Source organism: Saccostrea cucullata, unplaced genomic scaffold (assembly GCF_032062105.1).
Source record: "Saccostrea cucullata isolate Sc308-1 unplaced genomic scaffold, CSIRO_AGI_Scuc_v1 ctg1377, whole genome shotgun sequence".
NCBI lineage: Eukaryota > Metazoa > Mollusca > Bivalvia > Ostreida > Ostreidae > Saccostrea > Saccostrea cuccullata.
In genome coordinates this window covers 46,047-69,884 of record NW_026940178.1, presented here as the reverse complement: position 1 = coordinate 69,884, position 23,838 = coordinate 46,047, and the positions used below count along the sequence as shown (strand labels likewise).

General features: G+C 33.5%; 1 protein-coding gene across 1 annotated transcript; it reads left to right on the top strand.

Moving 5' to 3' along the window:
• The first annotated feature begins 557 nt into the window (after nucleotides 1-557).
• LOC134254906 (uncharacterized) lies at nucleotides 558-3,148 on the top strand. The gene is made up of 2 exons (XM_062737436.1): nucleotides 558-586; nucleotides 877-3,148. Exon 2 carries the CDS (start codon nucleotides 878-880, stop codon nucleotides 2,903-2,905), a length of 2,028 nt encoding a protein of 675 aa, XP_062593420.1. The 5' UTR covers nucleotides 558-586; nucleotide 877; the 3' UTR covers nucleotides 2,906-3,148.
• The last annotated feature ends 20,690 nt before the right edge of the window (nucleotides 3,149-23,838 follow it).

Genomic DNA, 23,838 nt, shown 5'->3' with positions numbered 1-23,838 from the left:
TAATTTGTGATTTTTATTACTATAGAGACATTAATGTTGAAAGCTTTATTATTGTGTGAATGCATGTATATGTATGTAAGATAGGCCCTGCTAGGAGTTAACTTTTTATTATTTGTATATTATAGTTTGTCCCATTGTATTTACTTTACGGGCTGGGACGCCCTCTTACAAAATGGGGAGGAGTGTAGTGGTCCTGGAGGAGCTGGGAACGATTTCTCTAGTAACCTCCAGATCACGTGCCCGGCAGTGATGCGGGCTATGACGTAAACCTCACTCTCTTCTATGCTGATTGTCGACCCGACAAGACGTGTTACATTGTCCTCTGTAAGTCATTGTGTAATTGTCACATATTATTGGCGACCACTAACGCAATAAAGTGCGGATTTTATACCATAGTATTTGCCTGTTTATTCCGCCATCACAGTAGTATTATGTAGATACAGGAAATACTATAGCCGGCAATTGCTCTTTGAGCAATCAGGTAAGCCCGGCGAAAAAGAAAGTAGATGAAATGGGTTTTTCCGTTTATTCTAATTTTAAATTATGAGGATTTTTCATTCATTGTTAAACACATCACGGAAAACAGGTATGCTTTCTTAACTGGCAATTTAAAACTATTAAATTATACATTAATATTATAATTAGCTGCAAATTTATATTTACATTTTTTTTTGAATTGTAAAAAGTTTATTAACTTTACATTTTTAAAAGCAACGTTACAAACAAAATGATGATGCCATCAAAGATATTTTCAAATCTACACGACATTCGAACAAATACTAGCAGTACTAACAATTTTCGTAACTGGGTTTTAATAACTCATTTGAAATCAAAGAAGTCTTTCATGTCTTTATATATTCATTTTTCTATCATTAGAATGGACCACATTCCTCGACTATCAGAGGTCCTGTACGTGGGTCTGTGTCGTAATATAGGGACACCGATAGAAGTGGCCATGAGGAGGGACGTGATGGACATGGAGGAGATGATCAAGAAACCTGTACAAATGTATAATGGATGTAGATATATAGACTCTGGTAGTTATAGGGAGGGATTTAGGTTTGATTCCTCTGATCGGGATGCAATGTTTTGGTTTCATAGCCATAAAATGATAAGCAATATTTCTCAGTCCAGCATTTACGATGTATCAAAACATACCATTATTCTAATGGAGGAATCGGATACACCGCCTGGATTTGTCAGATTACAACTTCTTACACAGCCAAGGGACAACTTTATCAATTCAGCACTTGTTTCCTTGAAGGGTATACATTATCTTTCAAATTTGTTATGGAAAGAAAAATGGCTGCAATTGAGTAAGGAAAACAATGGCTATCTAAATGTCGAACATCATGGTCCTTGTTCGACTGGTTACATTAGCCACATTGAAATTGATTTTGCTCTTTGTCTTAGCAGTGTACATTGGACAAAAATAACAAGTAATTGGATCCAACGATCTTTAAATTGTGCCTGGCCTCCTGAATATGTGTTAACTGAAATTCTGAAGGACGGTTTTCATTGTGTTGCTATCGGGGATAATATCTTATCTCCTTCCTATGAATTAGAGTGGAGATTATCGTTTTCTCAAGCCGAACAAAAATTAGTGTGTACCATGAACCATACCCAATTTTTGTGTTACGGACTCCTGAAAATATTTCTGAAGGAAGTAATCAATCACAGTATCCGCGAACCATTACTTTGTTCATATCACATAAAAACTACAATGTTCTGGATAATTCAGTTGGAAAATATTCAATGGTACCCAAACAATTTACTGAATTGTTTCTGGAAATGTTTCAAATATCTCATTCATTGTGTTTATCGTGGCGAGTTTCCCAATTTTTTCATTCCACAAAATAACATGTTTTCAAACAAACTAATTGGATCTACTCGTAGTTGTTTATTAAAACAACTTAATCAATATTACAGAATGGGCGTGTCTTGTCTTCTTCTTAGTCCGACTCTCAGATCAATCCTCAATCCAGCTCTAAGGACGCCATCGTTTGGGGTTCATTGTGTCGAGGGTCACGTTAAAACTGTTTTAGAAATAGATTTGAATGCCAGTAGGGAAATTTCTTCTGTTTCATTTACAAAAGAGACTTGTCAACAAATTGTTACACAATTGAAATCGATAGAAAGATTCTTGCAATTTTCATTTTCGCCATACCAAACAGTAACATTACAATACTGTACAGCTCAAACTCTTATTCAAATGGTGTTTACTTCGGCGCAAAGTTCTTCCTGTAGCACTCATAAAGAGACATTTGCATTAGAAAGAAAATTTTGCAACATATTGAAACTTGCTGGAAGGATAGGTTGTGTGTCTGATTTCCTGTATTTAGCTTTGTATAACTATAGTATTGGTAGTTATCATGAAACTGTTAGGTTAATCCATTTTATCAGAGAAAGACTTTCACAGCCTTTCATCTTGTATGATCATCTTACAGGTGAACAGGGATATGAAGCTGTATGTAGTCTGTCTCCGTCTGGACGAATGAAAAAGGCATGGGCAAATGACCTAATACTTAAGGTGGGTGTTTTATATATTCGAGAATTATTATTAGAACAAGAAGAAGCCGAGAAAAATGGAATGTCCCTATTTATATCTCCATTTCTTACACTAGAATGGTTGTCCGTGTTATCTTACTACAGACTAGGGAATCAATCTCTATATCAACAGTCACTGTCAGACTTAAAAACTCTGCTGTTATATGATGATGGGATGTATATATCTACACATCAGAGAGATCTAGCCTGGCAGATACTTGGGATTTGTCAGCAAATTGTTGGGGACTTACATGGGGCTTTATATTCTTATCAAGAATCTCTGAAACAGGAGCCATTCCACCAAATACAGAAAGCTACAGAAGCTAGAATAAGCTATGTTGAAAGGCAACTTCAATAGAAATTCTAGGTCTACAAGAGCTGGTGATTAGAAACAATGGAAAGAGATAATATTTAAGACATCAAAAACTTACATATGAAACGTGAAGCCAAAATTATTTTGTTCGTTAAGTTCATATACAAAATATTCAGAATAATTTTCTAATTCTTGCTTAAATTTGTTGAAACCGTTATTTGTTTTATTTAACCAGCTTATTGTCATTATTATCAACTGGTATACAGTTTTGAGTTGTTTTGCTTTTTGAACTTTGAGACATTGTTATGATTGAATCAATAAATCTTAGATAAAATCGGTTTGTTCTCATTAAAATAAAATGAAGCATTTGGTGGTACCGATGGTATAAACTTTTCAGGATGGATAAAAAGATGTCTAATGTAAAAACAAAAACTGAATTCAAATCGGAAGGGTAAGCTTCTTATTATGAGCTCTTCAAGTTTTTTTTTGTCCTAGGTCGATAACCATAAACAATGCCAAACATTTATCGATATAATTGGAATAAACTGGCATTTAAAGTGTTTCATTGATAAATAAAATACAAGTGAGGTATTAAATACTACCGTATAAGTAGAATTTTTTAGCGAGGATTTAATTTTGGCATTGTTAGCATGATTAGCGAGGGTCCTGAGATCGCTAAAATTGAATATCGCTAAAAAATAATTGCATTTTCTTTGTAATAGCTATTTAGTAAACATTTTAACCAATTTTTAAGAAGAAATTGCTATATTTGCGTCTCGCTAAAATTTCCACCTAGACGGTATTTCTTGATAATGAAATTCTAATCAATCTTCTTTACGTAAAGTTTTGAGGGAAAAGAAGGGGGGGGGTTGATGAGGACTCGGTGAACTTTTTTGTTGAACTTTGGTCTCCCTCATGATTTAGTTTGATCGTTGATAGCCCCGCTATGTCCATATATATTGAGTACAAAGTTTATGATAATTGCTTTAAAAAGACTAGATATTGACACAAGGATATCAACAGTCCCGTTTAAAGTCAAATTGTCGCAAGATCGATATTTCCTAGTATCAGATAAAAAAGTCAAAGATGCTGAGTGAACCTTTCACCCGAGAAATGCGGTGAGAGTGGTTGCATGAGGGTGATGAAACTTGATTACGTCAGGTCATTTTTTGTCATAGGGAAAGGGACAGCCAATTCTACGTAACAGGCGAAGGTCAACCATTGGAATAAATTATCAACAAAATGATAAAAAGTTAAGATTTTGCAAGAAGTTTAATATGAATCTTAAACGGTATTTTATAAGTCAAAAGGATAAAGAGGTACAGAAATGTAAGTAAAAATTCAAGTCGCAAATTGATGTTTGTAGTTGAAAATTTTGATAAAATAACAAATATGGTCAGGGCGGAGCTCTACACAGGAGTAGTATAAATGCGACGGGGAAAGATTTCACGTCAGAGAAATTTCGACGAGTTGTCTTCTCTGTTGTATTTATACAGGTAAGAGATTTTTACAAGTTTTGGTAAATAACTGTATTAAAAGCTAAGTTTCAGATTGTTAAGCTACAGCTGGCTCATTTCTTTACAGGAAAAGATATTTTATAATGTTTAATATTTCTTGAACTATTTTTTGTGTTGAATGAAGTTGTTTAAGATATAAAATGGATTGTAAAAATAAAGAGAAATTCCGACGAGTTGTCTTCTCTGTTGTATTTATACAGGCAAACCAGTTTTCAAGAGGGGTGAAATAATTAAGAGCTTTCGTAAATAATTGCATGGTAACTGGTCAACAGAGGAGTAAAAGAGTTATTCAATTGGTTTACCTCTCACTGCGGAATTAAATAAGATCCTGGTGGATAGCAAACATATGCATGATCGGCCCAATGTCATTCGGGACTCTGCCTTCCTTAACCTTTGCTGGTTGGGAAATAACAAAAATTAAGGCTTGAGTCCAGAATGAGGTTAACCCGGTTATGATAATTAAATCAAATGCTGACAGACTTTTTAGGTCACCTGAGTAAACTCAGGTGACCTATTGCTATCTGTTTTCGTCCGTCGTCGTTCGTCGTAAGTCGTTCGTAAACTTTTGAACATTTTCAGCTTCTTCTCTGCAACCACTGAACCAATTTCGACCAAAGAATCAGGGGCAGTAAGCATATGTGAGCTGCCCAATATTTTTTAAATATTTTTATACCAGTGTTATCGTTAAGTTGGTTTATTTTTCATATATCGAGATGTCCAGTTTGATGGAAATAGCAATAAAATTTTCAACATTTGATTTGTAGTTGAGTTATCACCATGTGAAGTTGGGCGATTTTTCCGGAATTGAGAAATTTCCATCGAATTCTCACATTCCAAACAAGATTTAGATATGGCCGCACGCAAACAACAGAGTAAAAATTTAATAGATTGTTTAAAATGGCACAATTAATTATATCCCAAAATATCATTCTGTTGCTTGCATGCGGCCACCCTGAAAAATATATAAAACGATGTTTTTCGAGGCCGATTTCGATCGCTTCCGGTTTCGGTTTTTATATTCAGACGTAAACAAAGTTGGAGGAAACAGAAAATGTGACAGTAGATTTATCGAAGTTCTAACCATTTAACAGGTAGGGATGAATTGAAAATCAGAGCAATTGTAATTTTACATGCACTGTTCAAAATTAAGTCCCCTCCTATACTTATTAAAATTTTATGATAGAAGATTCGACATGACAGACTCCGCCAACTCCATGAACTCGGGGGGACGGTAATCTTCACATGCATGTCAAACAGTTGAAAATAGAAAATGTGTAACTAATACATCAAACAGGAACACAACATGCTATCTTCTTTCAAAGAAAAAAATAGATTATAAAAAAAAATGACTTAATCATCGATTCTTTTTTATTTAGGCCCTAGTATTCATGATTCATTCATATGGGTGCAAGATGTTTCGGGACCCCGACGTTTCGGGACCTAGGTATTACGAGTTGTGAAAATCTTTACATATACGGCATTAAAATATAAATATACTACATTTCTAGGTTGGGGTTTATAACATATTTTTCTGTCTGAGTACAAATACAACCGAATCTAGCCTTACACTGGTACCTGTGTACTTTGTGTAAATGTATGGTGTGCTATAACAGTCAAAAATAAAAAAAAAATGGCAAAAAGTTTTTTTTTTATGTTAAACCATTAAAGAAATAAAAAAAAAAATGTTTCTTAAAAATAAGCTAACATCACTAAATCTAATTAAGGTTCTTTGCAGAATAAACAATATAAATTCTTTCTATTTTTTCTTGTGGGAACAATGTATTTTTGTTGTTTTTTTTAACTTATTAATTAAAATATTATTCATGTAAAATTAAACTTTTGTCAGTATTAAAAAAAATAATTAGATTACTGCAGTACCTTGGAATATTATGAATTCATTTAAATCACCATTTAAATGAAAAAAAAAAATGTTTGTCATTACAAGGTTCATCTTTTTTGTTTTTAGTACCCATGAATAATGTCATTGATTCAGATTTTATTCATTAAACTCAAATAAGTAAATCAATAAAACTGTTATTTAAATTGATTTCATGAATGAAATAATTGTATATTATACCTCGTGATACACGTATAAATAAATTATTCCCTTTTTCTCATATATAAATAAAATCTTATGCAAATGTATATACACTGTACAAGTAACCCCCTTCATTCCATAGTTATAGACAAAATGTGCATAGTTACATAATATATATAGTAATTTAATTTTGATATTTATATTTTAATTGTAGGATGCCTGGAGATGGTCCAAAACAATATCCTGTTACTGGAGCTGTTACTTGTTAGTATTGTCAGTGTCGTGCTGGACCCAGAGTTGTCGGGGCATGTGCCCATGTGGCCTCAGTATTGTGGTTTCTTGGCTATGAAAGACACACAAACTTTGCAGTAAGACCTATTCAAGACTGGGCTGATTACTTGAGGATGCAGCTGTGCAACCTGCAGTAATGGATGGCTCATCAGAAAGTGAAATGAGTGCAATGGAAGAGTGACATGAATTGTGACATTGGTTTATTGATAGTAAACATTATTGAGAGTGAACATTCTGCAGATTATAGGCGTCTCCATATGAATGAAAATTCTCAAGAGGGACGTTAAACAATACACAATCAATCAATCAATCAATCTGCAGGTTATGTTATCAACTGCATTAGACTCCCATTATTGTTTTCAACAATATAGTGGAAGGCTGTGTATATATTGTTATTAATTAATTGTAAATAGGGAGTTTTATGTATATACGATTTTTTTTATGTTTAAATTGTGATTTCTTAATATCTGTTATATAATTGAGAAATTAAAATATAGTACATTGTACATCCCAAAAACATAGTAGATTCATTGCATGAGTTTAATAAGTTTGGTTGTAAATATTGAAAGGTGAATTATGTACTTTGACAAATGAAATGATTTGTTATTATCATATGATTAATTGTTATCAAAATTAATATACTGATGTAAAATGCATAATGCATCACAAAATGTTTCTCAGATAATAGTAACAATTATAGTTTATTATGCAATGTGTTTATTTGCATATTGAACTTTGTTAATAATTAACATGACTATATACAAGTACTTGTTATTTTTTGTAATACAATGTGATTACAAAACCTTTCCAGACAAACATGTAGTAGAATAACTAATTCTTTGATGCTTAGGTCATTTTTATGACATTGTGAGGATGATAAACATTATCTTATTATGAGTAAATGTAGTGTATAAGGCATTGCAGTGTATAAGGCATGAGTGGTGTGATGTTTAACTTCTATGATCTTTTTGGTAAAAGTATAGGTGGATGATGGGAGTTCTGGAATTTGTTTATGCAAAATAAAATCCCTTATTGTTATTTTTGTCAAGTTTAATGAATTGTTATTAAAAATGTTAGTTGAATACATTTCTTGTTTGTTCACTTTGTGCATTCAATGTATTTTTATGTGAAATACATACAAGTAAATTCAAAGAATTGTGGTCCCCTGCTTTCGGTGTCTTTGTTAGTGAGATGTTATTTTTTGTATGACATATTGTGTCTAATATGAACCCCCTACCATATGTCATTTATTTAGAAATTATCATTGAAGTTGATTTTTTTGAAGGATGAAAACCCTAATCCTGACTGTCAAAAACTTATGGCCAAAGTGAGAGTTTTTAAAGTAGGTCAACTCCAAGGTCAAGATCAAAGGGTCAAAGTTGTTGATATCCAATGAAAGGTCTTCTCACAAGAATTACGTATGTGAAGTATGAAAGTCCTAGCCGTTATCGTTCAAAAGTTATGGTCAAGGTTAAAGTTTATTCATAAGTACGTAGATCTTTAAGGTCAAGGTCAAAGTTGTTAATATCCAATTAAAGCTCCTGCCACAAAGAATATATATGTGAAATATGAAAGTCTTATTATCTATCATTCAAGAGTTGTGATCAAAGTTAAAGTTTTTTAAAAGTAGTTAAAACTCCATTGTCAAGGTCAAAGGGTGAAAGTTGTTGGTATCAAATGAAAGGTCTTCTCAAAGGATTACATATGTGAAGTAGGAAAGCCCTAGCTCTCACATTTCAAAAGCTATGGTCAAGGTTTTAGTTTATTCATAAGTACGTAAATCTCAAAGGTCAAGGTCAACAGGTAAAGGTTGTTGGTATCCAATGAAAGGTCTTGACTGAAAGAATACATATGTGAAAAATAAAAGTTATAGTATCTACTGTTTAAAAGTTGTGACCAAGGTTAAAGTTTAAAAAGTAGTTAAAACTCCAAAGTCAAGGGTTAAAAGTTGTTGGTATCCAATGGAAGTTTTTTTTTTACAAGGATTACATATGTGAAGTACGAAAGCCTTAGTCACCACCGTTCAAAAGTAATGGTCAAGGTTAAAGTTTTTTCATAAGTACTGAAACTCCATGGTCGAAAGGTCAAGGTTGTTGGTATCCAATGAAAGGTCTTGCCACAAAAAATTCATATGTGAAATATGAAAGTCCTAGTACCTACCATTCAAAAGTTATGGCCAAAGTAAAAGTTTGGAATTTTTGTGTAAAAGTGGGTTAAACTCAAAGGTCAAGGTCAAAAGGTCAAATTTGGTGGTACCCAAAGAAAGGTATTGTAACAAGGAATACACATGTGTAATATGCAAGTCATAGCTCCATTAAATCAAAAGTTATGGGCAAGGTTAAAGTTTTTGTGACGGACAGACTGACAGACTTACAGACTGACGGACAGAGGAATGAGATTTAATGTCCCCTCGCTTTCGCGAAAGCGCGGGACAAAAACAACTGTTTTACATTAAAATCCGTTTTTTTACCACTTATAGCTAAAAAAATAGTTTCTATTCTCATGTTTAAGATCATTTCTGTTGTACTTGTATTAAACATCCATCTTTTATTTCTTTAATCATATTTACAGGGAAAAAAATTATTAAGAATTTCCAGAAATCAGTGAAAATTGTGTTATTTTTGTATTGACCCCAAAATGTCTTAATAGTGTTTTTTTCATCAAAATATGTCTGATAAGGTGTGATTCAATCATAATTCTTTTAATATTTATAATATTTTGTCCATTATGGTTGGGGCATATTTAGGGTCTTAATGCCCCTGATTCTTTGGCACAAAGCATCTATGGGTGAAGGGGAACAAAAATTCTGAATTTCATGATCCCTGCCCCCCCCCCCCCCGGGGCCTGAGGGGTGGGGCCAAAACCACTAAAATTAATGCAATCTTTAAAAATCTTCTTCTTTACTCCTGGACATCAAGCAGTCAAACTGTTTGCATGATTGTAATCAGCATTGAGTCCTCTACCAAAATTGTGAAATTCATGGCCCTGGGGTCAGAGGTTCTAGTGCTAGGGTAGGGCTAAATAAGTAGGTAGTGAAAATGCATTATTTCTTTGAAAATCTTCTTCTCTGCTCCTGGGTATTAAATAAACCAACTAAGTAGTTAGTTATGATGAGCAAGAGTGCTTCTAACAAAATTGTGAATTTTATGGCCCCAGGGTCAGGGGTTCTGGTGGGGGGGAGGCTTTATAGATTTTATAGTAAAAATACATGAATTCTTTGAAAATCTTCTTCTCTGCTCCTAGATATTAAATAAATTAACTAAGTGCATAGTTATGATGAGCAAGAGTGCCTCTACCAAAATTGTGAATTTTATGGTCCCTGGGTCAAGGCTTCTGGTGTAGGGGGGGGCTCTATAGATTATATTGTAAAAATATATGAATTCTTTGAAAATATTCTCCTCTGCTCCTAGGTATTAAATAAACTAACGAAGTGCATAGTTAAGATGAGCAAGAGTGCTTTTACCAAAATTGTGAATTTTATGGTCCCAGGGTCAGGGGTTCTTGTGTTAGGGTGGGGCTCTATTGATTATATAGTAAAAATACGTGAATTCTTTGAAAATCTTCTTCTCTGCTCCTAGGTATTAAATAAACTAACTAAGTACATAGTTATGATGAGCAAGAGTGCCTCTACCAAAATTGTGAATTTTATGGCCCCAGGGTCAGGGGTTGTGGTGTGTTGGGGAGGGGGCTCTGTTGATTATATAGCGAATAACTGAATATACATTAAATCTTTGAAAATTTTCTTTTCTGTCTCTGGGTATGAAGCAGATGAACTACCTAAATAGTTATGAAGAGCAAGGGCCCTATTCTTGCAGAATTTTTGAATTTCAAGGCCCCAGGGTCAGCCGGATGGGGGTGGGGCTCTACTTATATACTGAAAATGAATTAATTGTTTGAAATCTGCTCCTTTGTATTTATAAAACATTTATTTATTTTTTGATAGGCAATTTTAACGGTGCCTTTTTAATATTTGTGCAATGTGTGGACTTAGGGTCAGGGGTTTATTTCACAGTGTTAGGGGCACTACTGATAATTGCTGAATATTACTGATTAGTTGGAATGCATTTTTGTTCCCCTACCTTGCGTATGGGTATTCAGTACCCCTGCGAGGTGATCATGAATAATTCATGGATTTCCTTTTTATTCATGAAATGTTCATGAAACGTTCATGAAGATCCTATGAACTTATTATTGGGCATATTTAAATCAAGCTAAATAAACCAAGCTAAGCAACTGCAAAGTGTATTTTTATGATGATCAATGGTGCCTCTTTCAAAATTGTGAATGCCATATAGCATCTGGCTTAAAACATTCAATAACTGGAAAGTTGTTGCAGAATGCTCAGGTGACCTATAAGGCCCTTGGGCCTCTTGTTTCTTAAATATTGTAACCTAGTTATAGGCTTTCATTTTAACACTGAATTATCTACGTATTCTCCTATGTGATATTTTCATATGAGATTTAAATCAAAGCAAAAAAAATGTTATTTAATCAAATATCTATTGTGTATGGTGGCCATTTGTGTTATCGCGACATTGCGTTCAGATAAATGCGCCGTCGCGCTAACACACAACACGCCGTCGCGCTAACGCAACTTTGCACTACGTGCCGTTGCGCTAACACACAACACGCCGTCGCGCTAACACATCTTTGCAAAACGCGCCGTCGCGCTAACACACAACACGCCGTCGCGCTAACACAACTTTGCACAACGCGCCTTTGCGCTAACACACAACGCGCCGTCGCGCTAACGCAACTTTGCACAACGCGCCGTCGCGCTAACACAGAATCGCAGTCACGCTTATGCACGACACGCTGTCGCGCTAACACAACTTTGCACAACACGCTGTCGCGCTAACACAACTTGTTGTCATTGTTTGATGTTTCGAGTCTTGTAATTTTTTCATAGAGAGGCTGGACGGCATTTGCTACTTCTTTCCTGACTAGTTCAGCAATTTCATCCTGAATAGATAACTTTACAGCGGTGGCAATGCGTACAATGTCATCCTCACCAATTACCACTTGGTGTGTCATGGAAGGAATGGGTGGAAATTCCTTGGGATCCAGCTCTCTCAGAGGGGTGGAAGTGGTTATGTGAGATGGTTCAGACACAGACCCATCCCTCTGTTTTTAGGTGACCTCATGATGTCCGAAAATGACTTAGACATATCACTTAAGTTCCTCTTGTTGTCCCCTTTCTCGGCCATTGTTTATACATGTGTACACAGACCAATACAAATATAGGGAATTGTGTATTGACAATAATATCAGTGTTACTGAAAAAAGTTTTATCTAGAGCTGTTCTGTACTGATGACCAATTGTTTACCGATAATTGACACAAATAAAGCACATATAAAATGAACTTATACTTTGAAATTTGATAGGCGTTTGAAACGACGTTGCCAGGAGGTCGTGAGTAGTTATCAACAATATAAATAGTGTTAAAGTTATTTCGAGCTACTCACGTCTATATAAGCTTTTTTCCTAGCAAAACATAATCACTATTTGTACAATACCCCTCCTGTAGTCTTCCAATATCTTTTTTTCACAATTCACCCACGACTTTTGGAAATTTTCTACATGATTTCGAGCCAACCGCCACTACCAAGGGGCGCAACTCTCCATGTTCATGAATATGGATAGGATGATCAAAAAGAAAGTAGATCAAATGGGTATTTCCGTTTATTCTAATTTTAAATTATGAGGATTTTCATTCATTATTAAACACATTACGGAAAACAGGTACGTTTTCTTAATTGGCAATTGAAAACTATTAAATTAAACATAAATATTATAATTAGCTGCAAATTTATATTTACATTTTTGAATTTTAAAAAAGTTTATTAACTTTGAATGTTACAAACAAAATGATGATGCCAACAAAGATATATTCAAATCTACACGGCATTTGAACAAATACTAGCAGTACTTAAAATTTTCGTATTTGGGTTTTAATAGCTCCTTTGATATTAAAGAATTTTTTAATGTCCTATATATTTATTCTTTTCTAGCATTAGAATGGATCACATTCCCCGTCTATCAGAGGTGCTGTACGTGGGTCTGTGTCGTGAGATAGGGGCACCGACAGAACTGGCCAACAGGAGAGACGTGTTGGACTTCAAGGAGATGATCGATAAACATGAACAAATGTTTACTGGAAATATACATATACTATCTGGTAGTTATAGGGAGGGTTTCAGGTTTGCCTCTTCTGATTGGGATACAATGTTTTGGAATTATAGCCTTAAAATGATAAGCGATATTTCTCAGTCCAGCATTTACGATGCATCAAAACATACCATTATTCTAATGGAGGACACAGATACACCGCCTGGATTTGTCCGATTACGACTTCTTACACAGCCAAGGGACGGCGACTTTATCAATTCAGCACTAGTTTACTTGAACGATACACATTATCTTTCAAATTTGTTATGGAAAGAAAGGTGTTTGCAAAAGACCAAAGAAATAAAAACAATTAAAAATGTGGACGGTCATGGTCCTTGTTCAACTGGTTATGTCGGCGATATTGAACTCGATTATGCTCCATGTTTTTTCAGTAAACATTGGACAAAAATAACAAATAATTGGATAGAACGATCTTATAAATACACCTGGCCTCCTGCTTATGTGTTCACTAAAATCCTGAACAACGGTTTTCATTGCGTTGCTATTGGAAATAATATCTTTTCTTCTTCCTACGAATTGGAGTGGAGATTATCGTTTTCTCAAGCCGAAGAAAAACTAGTGTGCACCATGAACCAATCCCAATTTTTATGTTACGGACTTCTGAAAATATTTCTAAAGGAAGTAATCAATCATAGTACTTCCGAATCATTACTTTGTTCATATCACATAAAAACTACAATGTTCTGGATAATGCAGTTGGAACCTATTCAGTGGTGCCCAACCAATTTACTGAACTGTTTCTGGATTTGTTTCAAATACCTCATTCATTGTGTTTACCGTGGCGACTGTCCCAATTTTTTCATTCCACAAAACAACATGTTTTCAAACAAACTAATTGGACGCAGTTAATATAAGTAATATTCTTAATCACAAATTGAGCCAGACTTGTATTCCACCATATTTCAAGTTAAAGACTACGCCTTGTATTTCCTACAAATATACATCGACCATTGCTTCCAAACTTTTCAATTACAAAAACACTTTACATGGCCTGGATATTGACTATCTGAAAAATAATCCCCTTTCGTGTTCATGTTCTTCTTCGCCCTATAACAATAGTCCTGCTGGACACGTTATTACAGGTGACGTAAAAATAGTTCGTAATGAGGACCTTAGATCACTTATATTAAAAGGTCCTAAATATAGGGAACCCCGATCCTTCAACTGGCGTCGGAATTTCATAAATATTATGGATTCTGTTGAAAATTACGCCAGACGATGGGCTAGATATGAAAAAGAAGACATTGACACCTTGTCAGAATGGATTAAATGTATTAGATCCATGTTAAAGTCACGTATTAAAAGATTGAGGGGCAAAATGAAAACCATCTATCCTTCTGTGTTCAATAAACCAGAAGTGAAAAAAGAATTAGATAGATTACACGATCAGTACGTACTGGTTCCTGCCGATAAAGCAGGTAACAACATTGTCTTCGTTTGTAAGGCTCATTATATAAATTGCATTCTAGAAGAACTTGGATTTAATTCTACAAGTGGTAATCCTACTTATACATATACTACTCTTTCTAAGGAAGAAATTCTTCAAAATCACTTGTCAGTTTTGAATACTTTTAATATTCCACAGAGCCAAAATGAATTTGAACTACCTTATATATATTGGATTCCGAAACTTCATAAGAATCCTTACAAACAAAGATACATTGCAGGTTCCAGTAAATGTTCAACCAAGCCTCTTTCGTTACTTCTCACTAAAATATTAACAGTAGTGAAGGAAAAACTTCAAGAGTACTGTACAACTATATCTTCAAGAAGTGGTGTAAATCAGATGTGGATACTTAAAAATTCTAAAGAACTTTTGGACAATTTAAAATCACAAGACTTTACAAAAATCAACAGCATAAAAACTTACGACTTTTCAACTTTATACACAACAATCCCCCACAACAAATTAAAATCCAGGCTTTTTGATATCATTGACAGCTGCTTCTTCAACAAAAATGGAACTCGTAAGTTTACTTACCTCGTCATTGGTCATTTGAAAAATTATTTTGTTAAAACAGATTCTGATTGCACACATAAGTACTCTGAAGTTGACATCAAGAAGATGCTCGAGTTTCTGATTGACAATATCTATGTAGTTTTTGGAGACCAGGTATTCCAACAATCTATTGGAATTCCCATGGGCACACATTGCGCTCCATTATTAGCAGACTTATTTTTATATTCATATGAAGCAGAATTTATGCAAAATCTTTTACGTGATAAGAAGAAAACACTTGCTGTGGCCTTCAACTCGACATTTAGATATATCGACGACGTATTGTCAATTAATAATGATAATTTCAATTCCTACATCGACACGATATATCCTGGTGAGCTTGAGATAAAATATACCACAGAGTCCGACACTTCTGCTTCATACTTGGATATTTTACTTGAAAAAGACACTAATGGTAATCTAACAACCAAGCTATATGATAAACGTGATGACTTTAACTTTTCTATCGTCAACTTCCCTTACTTATGCAGCAATATACCTTCATCACCTGCATACGGAATATTTATATCTCAGTTGATTCGATACGCAACGACATGCTTTACGTAAGAACAATTTCTTAAACGAGATAAATCATTGAAAAAAAAGTTGATGAAACAAGAATATCAACAGTCTCGTTTAAAGTCATCATTTCGTAAATTCTATGGTCGATACAATGACCTTGTCAGCAAATACAATTTATCATTGAATGAAATGCTGACTGACGTTTTTCATACCAATTTTTAGTCCATTATTTATACACTGAATTGACCACGGATTTTTCCCGTTATTTCCTGATTATGACAACGAGCACACGACGGGTGTGACCGGTCGGCAGGGGATGCTCACTCCTCCATGGCACCTGATCCCACCTCTGATGTTTTGGAGGTCCGTGTTTGCTCTGCTCTTATTTTGTATATTTGTTTAATGGACGTTGAGATTGAATACTGTTCGTTATTTCCATATCCTTCATCTACTCGTATGTTTTTATTAAAACAACTTAATCAATATTACAGAATGGGCGTGTCTTGTCTTCTTCTTAGTCCGACTCTCAGATCAATCCTCGATCCAGCTCTAAGGTCTCCGTCGTTTGCGGTTCATTTTGTCGAGGGACATGTAAATTCTGTTGTAGAAATAGATTTGCTTACCAAAGTTGAAATATTATCTGCTCCGACTCCAGTTATAACTTATTTAGAAATTGTTACACAATTGAAATCGATTGAGAGATTATTGCATTTTTCATTTTCGCCGTATCAAACACTAACATTACAATATTTTACAGCTCAAACTCTTATTCACATGGTGTTCGTTGCGATACAGAATTCTTCCTGTAGCACTCATAAAAAGAGGTTCGCATTAGAAAGGACATTTTGTAACATCCTGAAACTTGCTGGAAGGATAGGTTGTGTGCCTGATTTACTGTATTTAGCTTTGTATTACTATAGTATCTATAGATATCATGGAACTGTTAGGTTAATTCCTATTATCAGAAAAAGACTTTCACAGCCTTTCATCTTGTATGATCATCCTACAGATGAACAGGGATATGAAGCTGTATGTAGTCTGTCTCCGTCTGGACGAATGAAAATGGCATGGGCAAATGACCTAAAACTTAAGGTGGGTATTTTATATATTCGAGAATTATTATTAAAACAAGAAGAAGCCGAGAAAAATGGAATGTCCCTATTTATATCTCCATTTCTTACACTAAAATGGTTGTCCGTGTTATCTTACTACAGACTAGGGAATCGGTCTCTATATCAACAGTCACTGTCAGACTTAAAAACTCTGCTGTTATATGATGATGGGACATATATACCTACAAAAATAAGAGACCTAGCCTGGCAGATACTTGGGATTTGTCAGCAAATTGTTGGGGACTTACATGGGGCTTTATATTCTTATCAAGAGTCTCTGAAACAGGAGCCATTCCACCAAATACAGAAAGCTACAGAAGCTAGAATGAGCTATGTTGAAAGGCAACTTCAATAGAAACTCTAGGTCTACAAGAGCTGGTGAATAGAAACAATGGAAAGAGATACTATTTAAGACATTAAAAACTGACATATGAAACGTGAAGCCAAAATTATTTTGTTCGTTAAGTTCATATACAAAATATTCAGAATAATTTTCAAATTCTTGCTTAAATTTGTTGAAACCGTTATTTGTTTGATTTAGCCAGCTTATTGTCATTATTATTAACTGGTATACAGTTTTGAATTGTTTTGCTTTTTGAACTTTGAGACATTGTTATGATTGAATCAATAAATTTTAGATAAAATCGGTTTGTTCTTATTAAAATAAAATGAAGCATTTGGTGGTACCGATGGTATAAACCTTTCAGGATGGATAAAAAGATGTCTGATGTAAAAACAAAAACTGAATTCAAATCGGTAGGGTAAGCTTCTTAATATGAGCTCTTCAAGGTTTTTTTGTTGTCCTAGGTCGATAACCATAAACAATGCCAAACATTTATCGATATGATTGGAATAAACTGGCATTTAAAGTGTTTCATTAATAAATAAAATACAAGTGAGGTATTAAATACTACCGTATAAGTAGAATTTTTAGCGAGGATTTAATATTGGCATTGTAAGCATGATTAGCGAGGGTCCCGAGATCGCTAAAATTGAATATCGCTAAAAAATAATTGCATTTTATTTGCAATAGCTTCTTTAGTAAACATTTTGAAATCGCTAAAATTACCTCTCGCTAAAAGTAATTTACCAGTTTTTCAGAAGAAATTGCTATATTTGCGTCTCGCAAAAATTTCCACCTAGACGGTATTTCTTGATAATCAATCTTCTTTACGTAATGTTTTGAGGGAAAGGAAGGGGAGGGGGGGTGATGAGGACTCGGTGAACTTTTTTGTTGAACTTTGGTCTCCCTCATGATTTAGTTTGATCGTTGATAGCCCCGCTATGTCCATATATTAAGTACAAAGTTTATGATAATTGCTTTAAAAAGACAAGATATTGACACAAGGATATCAACAGTCCTGTTTAAAGTCAAATTGTCGCAAGATCTAATGGTCGATACAGTGATCTTCTCAGTAAATACAATATACATTTATCATTATATCATAACAAAAATTGCATAAAAATAAATATATAACAGAAATTTGTGTGAGAGAGAAACGAAAGGACACGAGGGGATCGATTTTTCCTAGTATCAGATAAAAAAAGTCAAGGATGCTGAGTGAACCTATCACCCGAGAAATGCGGTGAGAGTGGTTGCAAGAGGGTGATGAAACTTGATTACGTCAGGTCATTTTTTGTCATAGGGAAAGGGACAGCCAATTCTACGTAACAGGCGAAAGGTCAACCATTGGAATAAATTATCAACAGAATGATAAAAAGTTAAGATTTTGCAAGAAGTTTAATATGAATCTTAAACGGTATTTTATAAGTCAAAAGGATAAAGAGGTACAGAAATGTAAGTAAAAATTCAAGTTGCAAATTGATGTTTGTAGTTGAAAATTTTGATAAAATAACAAATATGGTCAGGGCGGAGCTCTTACACAGGAGTAGTATAAATGCGACAGGGAAAGATTTCTCGTCAGAGAAATTTCGACGAGTTGTCTTCTCTTGGTATTTATACAGGTAAGAGATTTTTACAAGTTTTGGTAAATGATTTTAATAAAAGCTAAGTTTCAGATTGTTAAGCTTCAGTTGGCTCATTTTCTTTACAGGAAAAGCTATTTTATAATGTTTGATATTTCTTGAACTATTTTTTGTGTTGAATGAAGTTGTTTAAAATATAAAATGGATTGTAAAAATAAAGAGAAATTCCGACGAGTTGTCTTCTCTGTTGTATTTATACAGGCAAACCAGTTTCCAAGAGGGGTGAAATAATCGTGGTGGATAACAAACATTATGCATGATTCGGGACTCTGCCTTCCTTAACCTTTGCTGGTTGGGAAATAACAAAAATTAAGGCTGGAGTCCAGAATGAGGCTGAACCGGTTATGATAATTAAATCAAATGCTGACAGACTTTTTTCTTAAATATTGTAACCTAGTTATAGGCTTTCATTTTAACACTGAATTGTCTACGTAGTCTCCTATTTGACATTTACATATGAGATTTTAATCAAAGCAAAAAAAGATGTCATTTAATCAAATATCTATTGTGTCACTTCAATACCTTTGTTTGAAGTCAAGAGAGCGTATTTGGTATAATCAAAATGTCCATTCCTCTCCTCTGTTTAGAGCTGTACATGCTGCATATTCGCTAGCTGCAGTAGTGTAGCTGCCATTAGGCACTTAAAGAACGTGCCTACACTCATTTTTTTCAGGAAAATAAATTTAAACATAATTATAATAAAGAAAGAAAATAAATTGCTAAATACCATTTTCGCCGATATGAATTAAAAATGTCCTCCAACTTAACATAATATTGTCAGGCCATGATGGGAATTTATAAGGAACAATCAAATAAAAACAGTTGTCTTGAAAGTGGCGTAATGCACATTTGTTTAAATTTCCATGGAAATAAGACAGATAAATATATAAATCGAAAGAAACAACAAAGATTTCGACTAAATTTAGATCAAATCATATTACGTAAAATGTTAAACAAAGTTAAGAATAAAAAGAGTGAGGAAGAAGAGACGTAGTATCGTTTTTGAAAAAAAGGGGGTTACCAGGAAGAAATTAACAATTCAACCTGAAAAAAAAATTGTCAAGCAAGAAACCTACAAATTTACTATGATTTTAAAATGCAACAACAAAATTAAACGTCTTGATTTCATAAAATTAATTGCCATCATGATGTCTATTGTACCTGAAAGCTTTTATTAGCTTTCAAATAAATTTCTCCTCATTGTTCTAAATTTCATTAGGCTAAAAGAATATGAAAACTCTACGAATTACAGATCGCTTTGTAAAAATATGCCAAGTAATTTGAGATTATGTTTGTTTTCTTTATTTCAAATGTGATTATTTAAGATGAACAAGACTGCATCTGGTCAAATAATTCATTTGGATGAAAAATATTAAAAGAAAAACTTTTAAAAATTGATTTATTTGTAAGACGTAATTTTGGTGCAAAAAGGTAATACATGTATTAATTGCTCTGTGGTACTCAATTACTCAAAAAAGCGCACTTATCCCCATTTTTGTTTTTATTTTTATTTATCTATATACTTAGATTCTTATAATGTACTTGACAGAAAATTCTCAATACTTTTGATAACAGGAACCAACCTCTTTAATGCATATAACTGGTTGGATATTTGTCTATCATAAAATATTTTTATTTTTTCCCTTAATAAATACTGGTGAAACGAAGGTGTCTCATGGATCAAGGTCAAGACCAACAATTCTAGCCTGTAGATAAGACCATCATTATAAAATTAAGCTGTATCTGTACAGTAAAAATATAATTTTTAAGCTTGCACTTCATAGGTGAACTGGAAAATACTTTAAAGATTTAAGGTCATTCGTTCTCACATAATGACACTTTTGCGAGGTACATAAATTGTTGTTTTTTTTATCATTGAAACTGTCTACCAGTTGTATTGGACACATAAATGTCTGTATAGGTATATCATTAAATACTCAGTCTGACTCATTCTGTCTTGAACAGAGCTGTTGAATGGTTCTTTGATAAAAAGATAAAAAAAAAGAATTTAATACGGTACTTTGAACTGAGATTTATATGCCATAGAAAATTCTTCAGGTTGGTTATAGAACAATTAGATGTCGTGTACAAAATTATTTGAACGGCCACTTCTTATGGATAAAAGGAAGTTTAATTGGACAAGGGCGTTTTTAATATGCTTTCCTTATGTTCTTTTGTAGCTTATCAGAGGTTTCCAAACCAACAGAATACTAGTAATTAATTCATAATACATAGAAGGGGATACATGTAGTTGTATTCATGTATTAATAATCAGACGAATTAATACATAGTTACCTAGACATTGAGTCATTACATTCTCAACTGTTTTCGCTGCGTGTCGCACCCGCCGTGTGCCCCTTGTCAGTCCTGATCGGAAAATAACGGAAAATCCGTCGTCGATTCAGTGTATAAATAATGGACTAACACTTAGTATGAAAAACGTCAGTCAGCATTTGACTCAATGATGAATTGTATTTGCTGACAAGGTCTTTGTATATACCATAGAACTCACTAACTGATGACTTCAAAGGAGACTTCTGATTTCTGGTTTTATCAACTTGTTTGTCAATAATTTACCTCTTTTTAGAAACTGTTCAATAAATTTCATACAAAGAGCATGTCAACTGTAATATATGACCTTTGTGTGCAGGGGATGAAGGTATATTGCTGCATAAGTAAGGGAAGTTGGCGATTTTAAAGTTAAAGTCATCACGTTTATCATAAAGCTTGGTTCTTATATTACCATTAGTGTCCCTTTCAAGTAAAATATCTAAATAATATGAAACATTCTGCTTTACATTGCAACGCTTTGAAATATTGGCGTGTTGATATATATCGATATTTACTGAATATGTGAAAGTTCAGTTGTCATGTATGCATGTTTATCTCTTGTGGGAGTCTTTTTGATTGATTTCAGTGTACGGGGACTATGTAAATGAACATGGAATGCTTATAAATATTTTAGTTCTATATATTAGTCGTATTTCGAATAAAAGAATTACCGGTATTTACATATCTATTACTTGAAAAGTAAAGGTGCAAATAATAATCAAGCTAGTCCATCGGAGCAGAGCGAACGCGGACCTCTAAAAGCATCAGAGGTGTGACCAAGTGCCATGGACAAACAGTCATCCCCTGTCGACCAGTATCTCCCCGCCTTGCGCTCTTTTTGATGATCGGACAAACGGGAAATTCAGTTCAAAAAAGTATCCATGGAAAAGTCAACATTCAATTTAAGGATATACTGTACGAGGGTCATTCAAAAAATACGTAGACAATGTTCCTTATCATCACATTATTTTTACAAATCTTAATATCAGTACATTTTTAAATGTAAAAAGATATATTTTATAGAATTCTGAAGTTTCATTATATTTGATTAAACGGAACTCATACTAGACAATTTTAAATGCAATATGTTTTGTCACCACGGAGCACGGTCAAAAACAGTGTAACGTCAAAAACAACGCTAAAGAACATTTCTCAAACTCACACTGCATTTTAATTTTATACATGGTTTGTATCCTATTCCTCATTCATTATAACGTTTCCACAACACTTGACACCTAGTATGCTAACAATAATTTGAGTATAATTTAAATAAGATTGTCAATGTTTTCAAATCCTTTACCATGTAACTCTGCTCTTACAGGTTCCGCAAAATTTTAGCCCACCTCACGTTTCATGACGTTACAAATTCTTTTGACAAGATTTTGAACTATAATCTGTTTCTTTGCAGAACGCCCATCGCCCAATTTAAAGTCTTTACCCCTCAAAAATTGTCTGTTCCATTATAAACAAATACACGGCTCATTTTATGTATTTTTCCTGGTCTCTCCAGCATTTTCGGAGTTTGTTTTAAAAGTTTCCAAATGCAAACCAAAATTATATTACTACTCGCTGCTCCGTGACGTCCTTCGACGTCATGATTTTTTGCTTTTTTAAATCAAGTCTATCTATCTATAGAAATGGATATCTTTTAAACAAAACAATGTATTATATTAACTTTTTGCTTTTGAAGAAATGAAACAATACTAAATTTAAGTATGTAAATTTTATTTCATTTAAGGACAATTTTAAGAAGGTATGGCTATAGATATGAAAAGTGAATAATCAGTCAATAACTCAATTTTGGCCCTGCTCCATGACCCCATTTTTGCTGTCTTAAATCTTTAATAATTTTGACAAAAAACAAGAAATATTCCAATTTCTTTGCTCAAAATATTTGAATCTGTTGTTAAAATATATGTACCAAATTTGGTTTAAATATGACGTTAAATAAAAAAAGTTATGACAAAAGTCTACGAACTTTTTGAATGACCCTCGTATCTGCTGGTAAGGTCATTGTATCGACCACATATTTTGCGATTTCAACCGAAACTGTTGATATTCTTTTTTCATCATCTTATTGTTAAAAACTTGCATTGTTTTAGACATTTCTTGTACATTGTACGTAGAGCATGCACTTACTTATTGAATCATCGTGGAGACACAATGACACGTGGAGATAAATGTGTTGTTTATTTTCTACAAAAACTTGGTTTCATGAACTCCTATTACATTTACTCAGTGACCTAATTATCTTTTAAAAGAAGATTAATAGTATATAATTTCATTGATACGTAAAAATTAGGTTTTAGAATTTAAATTTTCACCCTGCAATCAAATGAGGATTAAAATGACATTTTTCTCAATAAATCTGGTTCCCAGAACTAACTCTTGCATTTAATGCACTAGCCAAATCGTCTTTTGATGGATACTCGCTGGGTTCCAAAGGTTTCCGATATTTTATTTTTAACCCTAGGGATAAAATAGGAGTCGAAAATAACGTTTTTACCGCAAAAATCATAATTCTCTGAACACTTCTTACAAGTGTATGACTTTCCTTAGGTAGCAACAATTCTAACCCTTTGAAATTGATTTTGCTTTTAACTTGACCATTATTATTTTTCTTTCAATAAACAAAAAAAACATAAATTAAATTTGTGTAACATTTTAATCTCAAATGCAAAGTTATAGAAAAAATGAATACATTATAGTGATTAATTACATAAAAAGAAACGACATTCAACATCAATATCGTGATTATGATGTCCGTATTCTTGATAAAAGCAGTCACAAACAGAAGACAACACAGTGTGATCCGACTGATTCTCCACTTCTTTCTACAATGAATTTAAATCAGTAAAATTTATTTGTACACATAATGTAAAAAAAAATTGATAAAGCGTCCAATCATCCAGTACAATACTGTAATTGTAACATATCATTATCCATTTATCTCATGGATTTTCAATATACTCGAGTTCTTCAAACATATGGT

What these genes read in the sequence shown, in the direction of transcription:
- LOC134254906 (XM_062737436.1), top strand. Translation starts at nt 878, where the DNA reads ATGGACCACATTCCTCGACTATCAGAGGTCCTGTACGTGGGTCTGTGT.